Source organism: Euprymna scolopes, chromosome 29, assembly GCF_053919585.1.
Source record: "Euprymna scolopes isolate OS-2025 chromosome 29, ASM5391958v1, whole genome shotgun sequence".
NCBI classification, from domain to species: domain Eukaryota; kingdom Metazoa; phylum Mollusca; class Cephalopoda; order Sepiida; family Sepiolidae; genus Euprymna; species Euprymna scolopes.
In genome coordinates, this window is record NC_136510.1 from 58,548,295 (window position 1) to 58,561,941 (window position 13,647).

General features: G+C 30.1%; 1 protein-coding gene across 6 annotated transcripts in view; it reads right to left on the reverse strand.

Moving 5' to 3' along the window:
- LOC145252658 (scavenger receptor cysteine-rich domain-containing protein DMBT1-like) overlaps window positions 1–13,647 on the reverse strand; it is a 488,297-nt gene that overhangs the window by 107,941 nt on the left and 366,709 nt on the right. For all 6 annotated transcript variants that reach the window (XM_080112426.1, XM_080112429.1, XM_080112430.1 and 3 more), the window contains 2 exons: window positions 11,702–11,865; window positions 3,786–3,821 (listed from right to left, as the gene is read on the reverse strand). In XM_080112426.1, the coding sequence (XP_079968552.1) occupies window positions 3,786–3,821; window positions 11,702–11,865 (200 nt within the window). The remainder of the gene's footprint in view (window positions 1–3,785; window positions 3,822–11,701; window positions 11,866–13,647) is intronic.

Consider the following 13,647-nt stretch of genomic DNA (forward strand, 5'->3'; position numbering starts at 1 on the left):
AATATCGTAACCAAAAATCAAAACTTACGTATTCAAAGCTGGTGACGTTACCACTGTACCAACGTGACACGCATATGAACTGATTAAAAATAAACAAAGATGAATGTACAAAACGTGTAATGATTTTTTCAATTTTGACCCCTTTTCGACCCCCCTTAAAAACTATTTTAACCGGCTAAAGATTCATAAAAGTATGGTCTATAAAAATCCAATCATTTAAGGCCCCTCTCTGCAACTTTTAATTTCGGAAGAGATAGAATTTGAAAATATGAAGACAGACAGACAGACATAGTGAATTTTATAAATTATATATATATATATATATATATATATATATATATATATATATATATATATATATATATATATATATAGTGATTTTAAAGGTTACGTGGACTTTTAACATTATATATATATATATATATATATATATATATATATATATATATATATATATATATATATATTAGACATTAAGAAGATATTATAGATAGATATATAAATATCCGTTTACATACACCCTTCACGATAAATTTAGAACCCAGAATTAGATAGAATCGAGCAATTGCATCGACAACGAACAACGTCAGACTCAAAGTGGGTTTTGATGTACTGCATCTCATCAGTGACGTGCTCCGACATAGGCGGGAACCCAGGTCATCGCACTCATGAAGTGTGCAATACTGACAACCTTAACATATGGGCCATGGCACAATCTATTGGCTATTGGCTATGCCTCGATTTTTAAATTCTTATATATTTTTTTTTATTTATATATATATGTATATCCGAATAGCGAGATGAATTAGATCACAGCTTAATCAATCTTGTGGTTTCAAGCTTTACAAAATATTTTTGGGAATTAATATTTTTATATAGGACAATCCCTAGCCAAATAAAATTGCTCAATATAGTAGATAGAGCAAATAACAAATTGCAGGTTATATATTAAAATTTCTTTCAGAAAATATAATTTTCAAAACAAAAATTTATTTTTTGAACAAGGAATACATTTAAAATGATTTCCTTAATCCAAGGATTTTCGATGTAGGGTAATCTCGTCAGAGGAAAGTCATTAGCAAAATATTTTTTTCTGGATTGATATAATTTTGCTATTTCAATAGTTGAAACATCTCTAAATGACCTGAATTGGACTTTCACTATCGTCCCGTCAGCAACCATGACAACCGTGTTCACTCAGCGTCTATTTCTCTCTCCCTTACTCTTTGTTTTCACACCCCTCTCTATTATTATATTACCACTCCTCCTTAACACGTTCTGTAACCTTAAACTACCCTTTCAACTGTCCTTTTCTTCTTTTAATAGTAACTTGATCTTTGGAATCAATTTAAACCCATAAGACCTTTAATTTTTGCCCATTGTCAGTCATAGCAAATTTTCTCTCCTTAAAATTTGAAAAGGTCTGGAACCTTTTAAATTTTTGTACCTTAATTCTTCTTGCCTGGTGATATCTAATATGATTGAAACGGTCCGCACATCGTAGCAAGATATGACTGTATTTACATAAAAAATTAATATATATATATATATATATATATATATATATATATATATATATATATATATATATATATATATATATATACTAGCATTTCAGCCCGGCGTTGCCCGGATGTTTGGATGTGTATGTTGAGCAAAAAAACAAAAGTGGTAGTAGGAAGGCAGGCTCGAACCCGTACTGCGAAAGAGGAAAAGAATCGGGAAAAAACCTGAAAAACCGCCAAACCGGAAGTGACTTATGTTTAAATTTAGGCTAGACAATCGAAAGTAGAGGATGACTTTTAAAAATATCGGCGAAAAAAGCGACCCCCCTGTAGAATAGTGCCCAGTTGAAGGTGAAGGTATTAATGTTTTTAGCCAATTTTTCGATATTTATCGTCTGAAAGGTCGAACTTCAAAATGTATACTGATCTTGGTAAAATCCGTCGCCTCTGTCGAAAGTTTTAGGCAGACATGCAAACATACATACATATATACATACATAGATTTATATATTGGTAACTAAAAATTTTCGACCAAAACCGATTAAAAAGCTTGTCCTATCTCTGAATACCCTTCATGTAAAATTTCAAATATTTAGACCAGAAATTGTCTGAGTAATTTGGTAGAGACCGCAGAGGTCAATTTTTTAAAAACTTTGACCCCTATTATGACCCCTTAACATTTATTGTTTTGGGCTGAAATCAAGTTATGAAGTTAGATCCATGTCCAAGAAAAATATATCTAAAATTTCAAGTGTTTAGACCAAAAATTGGCGGAGGAGTTTGGTAGAGTTCTCAAAGGTAAAATCGTTGAACTTTTACCCTTTAACAGCCAAATTTCTGACCGAAAACGGATCACAAAGATTTTCCCAAATCTCAGTACCCTGTATATCAAATTTCGAGTCTGTAGACTTAAAATTGACAGAGTTATTGCGTAGGGAAATGTACACAGACACACAGACAGACACACAGACACGTTCACTTTTATAGATATATAGATTGTGATAGATCTAATTATGTAATTAGATCTATCACAACATATCTATAATATAAAGCTGAACGTCTGTGTGTGTGTCTGATCACGAATATGCTCCTATATGGTTGACTATTATAGAAAACTGATCACATATAATGATAGAAGATGTATCGAGACACAGGAATGGGTATGTTTGATCTGGCATAATGATGATTCATTAAAATTGTGGGGTCTGCATACGCGCCTGGTCCACAAAGTATGGAAATAAAAATAAAAAATAAAAAAAACGTTTACAAGTTTTTTTGATATAGATGTATATAATAATACTTTGATAAGTATGTTTTAACTTGATGGAAATAGGCACAAACTTTAATAAAGACTTTTCATATCTATCTGCGTAAGTATACTTTGATAATCATGTTTCAGCTTGAAGAAATATGGTATAATAAAATTATGGGGTGTTCGTTCGTGCCTGACCTCCATAGATTTGAAATATGTCATAAAGTTTAACAAGGTTTTTTAATATAGATCCACAGAATATTGTGATAAGTGTTTCAGTGTGAACAGGTATGGTATAATAAATTATGGGGTTTATCTATTTTATTTTTACTTTCATCATATTTTGCTTTGGTTTTGATACTCCCAAATTCGAAGCTATGTCTTTACAACCCTTCCTTTTCATAACCTATCATACTTTCATAAATCAGAGTCCATTTTCTGTAGGCTATTTTTGATCCCAGTCAACGACGGGTACTTTTGCTAGTATATATATATATATATATATATATATATATATATATATATATATATATATATATATATATATATATATATATATATATACTAAATCTTTTGTACAAAATGTCTAAATAGTTGAGAAAACAAAATTAGTTTAAAATTCAGATTCATTAACCATAAATTTCATCTGAAACAAAATTCACTCAAATAGCTAACCCTTAACCGGAGCATACATGAAATAATATCAAATACATGCTAATAGGTACTTTTAAAAATTTCAGCTAAGTATAATACTAGGAGAATGTTCGATTTTAATAATAAATTCTCAATTACGTAAAATTTAAAAGTCTTATTCAAAATAATTATAGTTTGTTTAAAATACTTTAAAATAATAAATTAATAAAATAAAAACAACCTTACATATAGTTGTTCGAAATTTTCGTTATTATTTTACTCTAATAAAACTGTTTTATTTGTGTGTTTATATAAGAGAAAAAAATCATCATTATGGCAATTCATAGCTGATAACTTGTAATTTGTGTTGGAAACTGTTTAATAAGAGCACTTACAAAGAGGTTGAGTGGTTGCTGTTGGCAAAGTTGTTCCTGAAATAATTGAAAGTTATAATCATTAGAAATTTCAACCGAGAACTTAGCAAAACTCAATAAAATCTCGAAAATATAGTGAATCATGTAGAATCAACTAGATATCATCTAATTTTTCTTTGAATAAATGAATGTTGCAATCAGTGAATATTAATATTTAATGCAGTAGTTTCTAGATCTGAGCATTAATAATATATATATTTTGGTTTTTATCTTTATGGCGTTAAGTTGAGCATGAAATGTTTCATATATGTTGTTTTAAAGTTTCGAAACGAAACAAGACAAAAAAAAGGTAGTTAAAAAAGTAATGTGTTTCTACGGACTGCTTTTAGATTGGTCATCTCTTCTAATCATTATTCATGGAGTCGATGTAGTGACATGAGAAAAAGATCACAATAACACGAAAATCGAATGAGAAATTAATTGAATATTTCGTGAACGAATTATATGAGTCACTCACACAAGATGGCGTCAGGTGATTGTATCAATTCATTGAAACCAACTACAAAATGTTTGTGTTTGTCTAAACACAATCTAATTTCACGAATTATAGTGATGTCCAACAGATTAGGAAGAACGGAGCACAAAATCCCGAAGTATGGAACAGCAGAAACGACAATGATTTTTTAAAAAACCTTTGTTTATCTTCTTCAAACTGCAATTAATAATTAATCTTTGTTACAATTTTGTTAGGTTAATAATAATATTATAAACATTTGTATATTAAATATGAATTACAGTTTTGACTGTTCATTTCATTAATTATGGGTTTCCATACTTTATTTGGCAAAAAGAGACAAACGAGAGGATCGAAGTGATCTACAAAAAGATTATTTTCGGTGCAATAATATTTTTCAATCATGTTTAACCTGGCGATAAAATAACTGGCAAGAGTCACGTTTATATTATAATTTAATAGTTAAAAAAAAAACAACTTTAATCATCATTAATTAAAAATTTAGGTTGTAACGGAACATTTTGAAATAATGAAATTTTAATCGTTTTAATCTTTTAAACATTAATTAATTTTAGGATTTTTTTCTTCAATTTAACTGATTAAATATATATATATATTAAGTAGAAAAATGCTACTTACAAAAAGCTTGAATTTATATAAATTTCTTAATTGCAACTTCAAGGTAAGTTTTGTTCAATACGTGGATTTAAACTTTTAAAAATGAATATTTTTTACTTATATAAACTCATATGTTTCATAATAAATAGAAATTTCGATCAATTTAAATATATTTTGTTCAAATTTCGAAAAAATAAATATGGGAATGAACACGCACTAATAAAATATTTCCTCTCATATATTTTACGGAAACTGCATTTTATATATAATTCCATTATTAACTGGGTAAGTATTGAAAATTTCATGAAAATCTGACCACTAGTTGATTTTTTCTAGATTTTTTAAACACGGGTATGTTTTCACGTTCGGAATGCTTATTTAAGTTATTTTAAAGCGTCAATTATGTAAACACGATATTCGTCTCGCATTTTGATTATTTTATATGCTCAACATTTTTTTTAGACTATTACTAGTTTATTTTACCCCTTTTTTAAATGGTACAAAATTTATATTGATAATATTAACTTATAATAAAGTTAAATCATGTCACATATAGTGGGAGAGGGTAAAATCTGTGTTTCGCGTTGGAGGTACCTAACGAGTTAAACTAAATTTTTAGATAACATTCATTCATTCCAAATTTTATATTGTCTGAAACTGATACTGTAGTGTAAATGAAAAGATATATTTGTAATAATTAACGAAAAAGGTCATGGTATCTTCATATTCATACATATCTATTCTAAAATAAACAACTGAAAATGATATAGAAAATAAAAAGTTCAAAAATGAAAAAAAGTATTACTGAACATGATAAAAAGTATTACAAAAAATTATAAAAAATATTACTAAAAATTATAAAAAATACTACTAAAAATGACAAAAAGTATTACTAAAAATTATAAAAACGTTTTACTAAAAATTATAAAAAAATATTACTAAAAATGATAAAAAATATTACTAATAATATTACTAAAAATTATGAAAAAATATTACTAAAAATTATACAAAAATATTACTAAAAATTATTTAAAAATATTACTAAAAATTATAAAAAGCATTATTAAAAATTCTAAAAAATGTTACTAAAAATTATGAAAAAATATTTCTAAAAATGATAAAAAAATGTTATCAAAAATTATAAAAAATTTTACTAAAAATTATAAAAAAATATTACTAAAACTAAAAAATATTAAAAATGATAAAAATATTACTCAGCACGATAAAAAAATATTAATCATGAAAAAAATATTACTAAAAATGATAAAAAAAATATTACTGAAAATGATAAAAAATATTACTAAAAGTTATTAAAAAATATTACTAAAATTATAAAAAATATTACTAAAAATGGTATTACTAAAAATTATAAACAAATATTACGTAAAATGATAAAAAGTATTATTAAAAATGATAAAAAATATTACTTAAAATGATAAAAAATATTACTAAAAATTATAAAAAAATATTACTAAAAATTAAAAAAAGTATAAGGCAAACATGCTTGCCAGACAGTTTGCCTCCAACTCCACATTGGACCCTGCTAACCACCCCCTCCCTGACTTTCCTTTATTATCATTAAAATGAATGTATTCCTAAAATAATGAAATTATTATTAATAAAATGAAAAATCATTACTAATAATTATAAATTACTTATTACTTGACTAAAACAATATTAGAAAAGCATTACTAAAATGAATTTCTTTGACAAAACTGAAAAAATATTAACATAAAAATTATTATTAAAATAGAAAATTTATTAAAAAAATGAAATAATATTCCTAAAAAAGGTATACCTAAAATTAAAAAGTATTCTAAAATGAAAAAATATTACTAAAATGAAAACTTTTTTTTTAAATTTTTTTTTTATTTACACGGTGGTCACCACTTATCAAGGCCCGGAAGCCACTCAGGGATAAGGGTTATTGCAAGTACATTCCGTTAGTGTGGAGATTTGATGAAGTGTTTACTTAAGGGGGCGGTTCATTAGGAATTTTTTTACGTTGGACTTGAAGACATCCAGGTTGTAGTCAGGTGGGAAGCAGGCAGACGGAACATAGTTCCACAGGCGTGCAGTTCTAAGAAAGAAGCTTTGTTCATGGAATCCACGTTTTGATTTAGGCACAGATAAAGAGTGGGGAAAATTTTTGACAGTGGATTCAGCTAGACGGGTGTTTTTCGTGAAAGATTGGCGAGGGGGGACCAGAGATTGGAGTTCAGACGAGCACCTGCCATGAAAATAACGATAAAACAAGGATAGGCTCGCAACGTCTCTTCTGTGGGAGAGAGGCTACAGGGAAGAGAAAAGGGCATCCCCCACTAAGCCACAAAGTCTATTTTGCACTCTGTCAAGGCAGGATAGGCTGTTTTTAGCAGCTCCTGCCCAGATACGACAGCAGTACTCCATCCTTAGACGTACTTGACTTTTATATAGATAGAGAATTGCATCAGTTGTGAGATATCTTCAAGAGCGGTAGAATGATCCCACCATTTTTCCAGCGACCTTGGCAACAGACTTGATGTACGTGTTCCATTTCAGATCAGGAGTAAAGGACAAACCCAGAAGTTTGTCAAAACATGGGGCTTCTCCTAGTCGAGAGCCATCTATTTCAATTGATGCCAGATGGGGATCAGAGCGTTGATGATGTAAGGATAGGAGTTTGGTTTTAGATGCATTAAAGGTAACCAGCCACGTCTTCCCCCACTGAACCATGTGCTTGAGATCAGAGGAGAGAGAATCAGAGAGAACTTTGTCATTTACAGCCTTTGATGTGTTGCCGTAGATGGTCGTGTCATCAGCATAGATGTCAATGAATGATTTAAGTATGTGTTTAGGGAGATCATTGATGTAGATCAGGAAGAGAGTTGGGCCCAGGATTAACCCTTGAGGGACTCCAGCATTAATACTGCAGGCCTTTGATTTTTGTCCATCAACCATTACTCTTATGAGTCTATTGGACAGAAATAATTTAATGATTGAGAAAACATTTCTAGTTATAACGTAGCTGGAAATCTTGTGAAGTAAGTCCTTATGCCATACCTTGTCGAAGGCCTATGATATGTCAAGAGCAATTGCCCTAGAAAGGAAGCCTTTGTCAAGAGATTCACTAATCCTGTGAGATATAACTGTTAGCACATCTGCGGTAGATCTTGCAGAATGGAAACCATATTGTGTGTCACTAAGAAGGTTATTCCTGCTGAGATGGTTGACTATTTCTCTATTTAATATGGATTCCAGCAACTTACTCATAACACACAGGAGACTTATTGGTCTGTACTGAGAGGGAGATGACTTATCACCTGAATTCTTAAATACAGGGCATACTGATGAGGTTTTCCAGGGAGACGGAAAGCACTTCTCCTTAAGGCAACGCTTAAACAGTTTCGTAAGTATGGGAGCAAGTTCTGGTTGAAGCTTTTTTAAAGTTCTTTGCAAATAGTTTGGCCTTGTCTGATGCTGATGAGATGACCTCTGGTCCATTGATAATGGTTGGGATAGAACGCACACTTCTGTTCAGGATCCTATTTATTATTTGCCAAAACTGGTGGGAACCAAGCTGCTGATCAGCTACTTTGGATTTAACAGACTGGGCATATAGCTCTCTTGCATTTTTATTACTCTTTTACAGTGGTTGCTGGCGTTCCTGAAAGCAGCTTTAGTCTCAGTGCATCTATTACGTTGGTAGTTATGGAAAAAGTGATTTCTGTGCGCGATAGCAGCAGCACATTCTGAGGAGAACCATAGCTGGCTGTTAGGTTTTTATTGGAATTTTTTAGATGGTATGAATCGGTCTTTGCCTACAATTAACTATTCGGATCTAATACTATAGAGGACACATCCTTTTTAAACATGGAATATAGAGGTAGATCAGATATGAATGTACGGAACTATCCCAGTCAGCCATAGAGTATCAGTATACAGTATGGTGGAGGGGTACGTCTGGGGACTTATTACATTTCATTTTTATCTTAACTGATACAACAGAGTGGTTGGAGGATCCTAGAGGAGAATGAACGGAACATGAACATAGCTCAGGGGAAGTTGAGAGAAAAAGGTCTAGGAGGCTTGCATATTGACCTGTAGTATCGGGCACACAGGTGGGTTCGCGAACAATCTGAGTGAGGTCATAAGCAATGGCAAAATCATGACAAAACCTCCCCTCATCGTCTGTCTTATTTGAATGGGTCAGCCATTCCACGTTATGGATGTTGAAGTCACCACAGATGTGGATGTTAGCCGAGGGATGTGAAGACAGGATCTGGTCTATTTTCTTAGATATACTCTTAAAGATAGTAACTCCGCTGTTATGGGGCCGATAGAGGGCAGATATAAATGCAGTGGTGTAAGCAAGTGCAACCCGGAAGCACATAAAATTAGGTAAATTAGGATCTTCTCTAGAGATATCCCTGCCACACGAGAAGCCATCTTTAATATAGGCACATATTTCATGCCCATGGCGATCTTGGGTGTCAGATTTAGCTGTTAAGTTAGAATATCCGTTATTTATGAACTCATTTAGGGAAGTGGCTGGCCTATTCGAGTTTTGCTTAGAAAGAATATGTCCGGTTTTATCTCCTGTAATTGGGTTTCAATCTCTGGAAGGTTGGAATGTAGATCCCTGATGTTGGAGAAGGAGACATGGTAGTAGGGGTCTACATTGGAAGATGGGGTTCTAGGTTTATTCGAGTTTTTTTTTCTGGAGATATTTCATGTTGAGGTTTTGGGATTTGTGGAACAGGTCGGCATACTTGGTTAGAGCAAGATAGAGAGGGAAAGTAAGAGAGAAAAAGACAGGAATTTTTTTTTTTTTTGTAGCACATAAAAAGGTAAAGCCGTAACAATTACCCACTAGTATGGCGTCAAGAGGCCCCACCAGAGACTACTGCATGGTCCAGAATCCATTTACCAAATGGCAATACAGCAGTCCCAGTACTTTGAGCCTGCTGATAGGACAGCCTCCTTAGTGGTTAATCCAAGGTTCGGGTTCCTGACTATCAGGCAAATAACGTCAGCCCTGACAAAACGTTTACCTCCAGCACCCTTACTAGTGACATGGCCACAAGGATAAATATAGAGACAGAAAAATTTCCGACATCTCATACTACTGTTCACCAAGCACTACCGACCTTTAAGGCAGCTTTTTCTTCACCCTTTGTCATAAAAATCACTCATTTGAATAAGGACTGAGGGGCAAAAAAGGAGAAACGAGAGTTACTGGAGCTGCCGATAACACATCTACTGTATTATCTACTCTCCATTAAAAAAATAATAATAATAAAAAAATAAAAAAATAAATAATTAAAATAAAATAAAAAATAAAAAAAATAAAAAATAAAAATAAACGGGGAGGAGGGGGAATGGTTACAAGGGACTTATCAATATCTACTTAGTAAAGTCCGGTGCTAAATTATTAATTCAGGACACTTTTGATGATAATGTCCCTCCCATATTAATGAGTGGATGTTTTTGGCGTTATCTATCTCGAGTTTGAATCATTCGAGCTTCACCTTATAATTAAAATTATTACTAAAATGAAAATTATTACTAAAATGATAAACTATTAGTAAAACTAAAAATTATTAATAAAATTAAAAATTATTACTAAAAATTATATTACTAAAATGATAAATATTACTAAAATGAAAAATTATTACTAAAATGTATAAAAATTTATTACTAAAATGAAAAAGGATTACAAAAAGTATTATTAAAAATAATTATCACTAAAATAAAAAACTAATACTAAAATGAAAAAGTAATACTAAAAAAATTTACTGAAATTAAAAATTATTACTAAAATTATTATTAAAATGACAAAAGTATTAATGAATTAAAAAGTATTAATAAAATTACTAAAATGAAAAATTATTTCAAAAATTAAAAATCATTGCTAGAATTTAAAATTATTGCTAAAAATGATCAACATGATTATTAAAATAAAAAATATTGCTAAAATGGAGAAAGTATTATAAAAATAAGGAAATTATTACTAAAATTAAAAATTATTACTTGAAATAAAATAAATTATTTCTAAAATGAAAAAATATTACTAGATTAAAAAAAAAGTATCACTAAATGTGATACTAAAGCAGTACTAAAGATGATAAAAACTATTACAAAATAATAAAAATATTTCTAAATATGATAAAAATTTACTAAAGATGCTAAAAAGTATTACTAACGAAGATAAATATTATTATTAAAAATAATTATAAAGTATTAATAAACCTGATAAAAATGTTTTACTTAAATGATAAACATTACTTATTAAAGAAGATAAAACGTATTACTAAAATTTATCATTAATGATAATAAAAGATTTTTACTAAAGACAATGCATATATTTCTAAAGATGATAAAGAAGAATTGTTGAAGATGATATCAAGTTCAATTACTTTTATTGATTTTATTTAGAAAATGTTCACCAGAGAAAAATATTTTCGTTAAAAATCTTTAGTTTTACCTTTCAGCTATTTCATACATCTATTTCATACATATATTTGATACATATATTTGATACATCTATTTCATACATCTATTTCATACATCTATTTCATACATCTATTTCATACATATATTTCATACATATATTTGATACATCTATTTCATACATATATTTCATACATCTATTTCATACATATATTTCATACATCTATTTCATACATCTATTTGATACATATATTTCATACATATATTTCATGATGTTATTAAGATTTTATTATTTTACTTATTTTTACTTGTGATAATTTTCACTGATTTTATGCACAATCTGCACAACTGATCCACTTTCAACTGGACTTACCACAATTGACTCCAGCATCTTCACCGTGTTGGCAATTGTGTCTGCCCCAAAGATTCTTGTTACATTCTACGATAGATTGTTCATTTCCTGAACACTGAACTTCATCCAACCAAATTCTACCATTTCCAGGCCCATAACTTCCACCTGAAGTGGCAATGCCGTCACTGAAAAAGAGACGAAAATCTATAAAAATAGCTATTTAATTCCATCAACTGAGGCATTCAAAATTTTGCTTAGCTTCATATGTATAACTTTAATATTTTTGTAAAACCTAGTAAATTATATATCTCTACAATTATATAAATGCAAATGTGTGTGTGTGTGTGAGTGCGTTCCTTATAGATTCCGAAACAGCTGAACAGATTTTCTTTAAAATTTACAGAACTTTAGTGTGTAAGTCTGGGAGTGATCTTAGTTAAGTTTTGTCTCAATAATCGAAATCGTTATTTTAACTTATCTATCATCAGTAAAGCCATTTTTCCATGTCGTCGCTTAGCAACAATAATAGAACAACGGGCTGAGAAAATTCTACTGTGTGTAAGTTGATAGCGTTTTTTTTTTCTTTTTTTTTTGCATGACATAGTCTGTAGGTTCAAACTCTGCATGTAAATTTCTCATTTTTTTTCATTAATTGCAAAGAATTTTATAAGACTTGAAAATTCGAGTTTTTTTTTTCTTTTTTGCATGACGTGGTCTGTAGGTTCAAACACCGCACGTAAATTTTTACCTGGAAAGAAGTTTATACAAAATAATTTTATAAAAGAACAGTAGATTCTCTAGAGTGAAATGTAGAATAAAAGTTTACATATTTTATATATTTTTATATATATTTTATATATATATATTTTTTATATATTTTTATATATATACATTTATATATATGGGGAGGGGTGCAAAAAAATAAACATAAATATATTTGAAAATTGTATCCATTTTGTGCTTCCATAGCTCAGTTGAGAGATTCGGGTGCCAGCTTCCGGTGTGTGAAAGTTAGAGTCCGGTTTTATGAACAATTACCTTATTATTGCTATACAATTTTCAAAGTTTTGAGTAGTAAATAAGTAAAAAGCTATGATGTGAGATGGGAGTAAGGGTGGAGGGAGTGGGCGCGAATAGGGAACGAATAGAAAAGAGAAAGACTTGCTTTAGAATCGCCACCAATAAATTATTTATAGTTTCCCCTTTTAGATTCTTCATCTTTCCCTTCCTTCTTCCTTTTTCTTTTCTTCTTTTCTCCCTTGCGTCTTTTTCTTTTCTTCTTTATCTCTTAACCTCTTCACAAATGTGGGTAGGGATGGTGGTTGTGGGTGGGGATATACAAGAAGGCAACATAAGTCATACATTTTCTGACCACATAAAATTCTAGTCAAATTAAAAGCATTTGTATAACTGAATAATCCAGATTAAATCCGAAACCCCTTTTAGCATAGATATGTTAAATCCACATTCCCTTAATGTTTAAACTCATACAGATCGTTTTAGATTGAGGGCGGCCGTCACACACACATACGAATACTTTTCTTTCTAGGCTTCTATTACCTGTACATCGACCTTTAACCGTCCACCATTTCCCATTCATTCCTATATATAAACCCAGACTCAAATGCTCAACTATATTGGGTCTTATTTACATACAACCAAATCTTATTTTTCACAGCATTTGACAAAACCGCCTGATATTAACTCACTGTACGATGAAGACCTGATATTTTCATTGCAAACTTTGCTGTATCGTCGAAAGAGGTTTCTGATTACTGGTAACTAGCTGACCAAAGCATGCTCATATGGCAGTGTAGCAATATATTACTACTATATATAGTAGTAATATATTGCTATGTATATAGTAGTAATATATTGCTATATATATATACAGTGTGTCCCAAAAGTCGCACATCATCTAGGTTTTTTAAAAATAAATATAATATCTATTTTCTTGTTCATTAGCT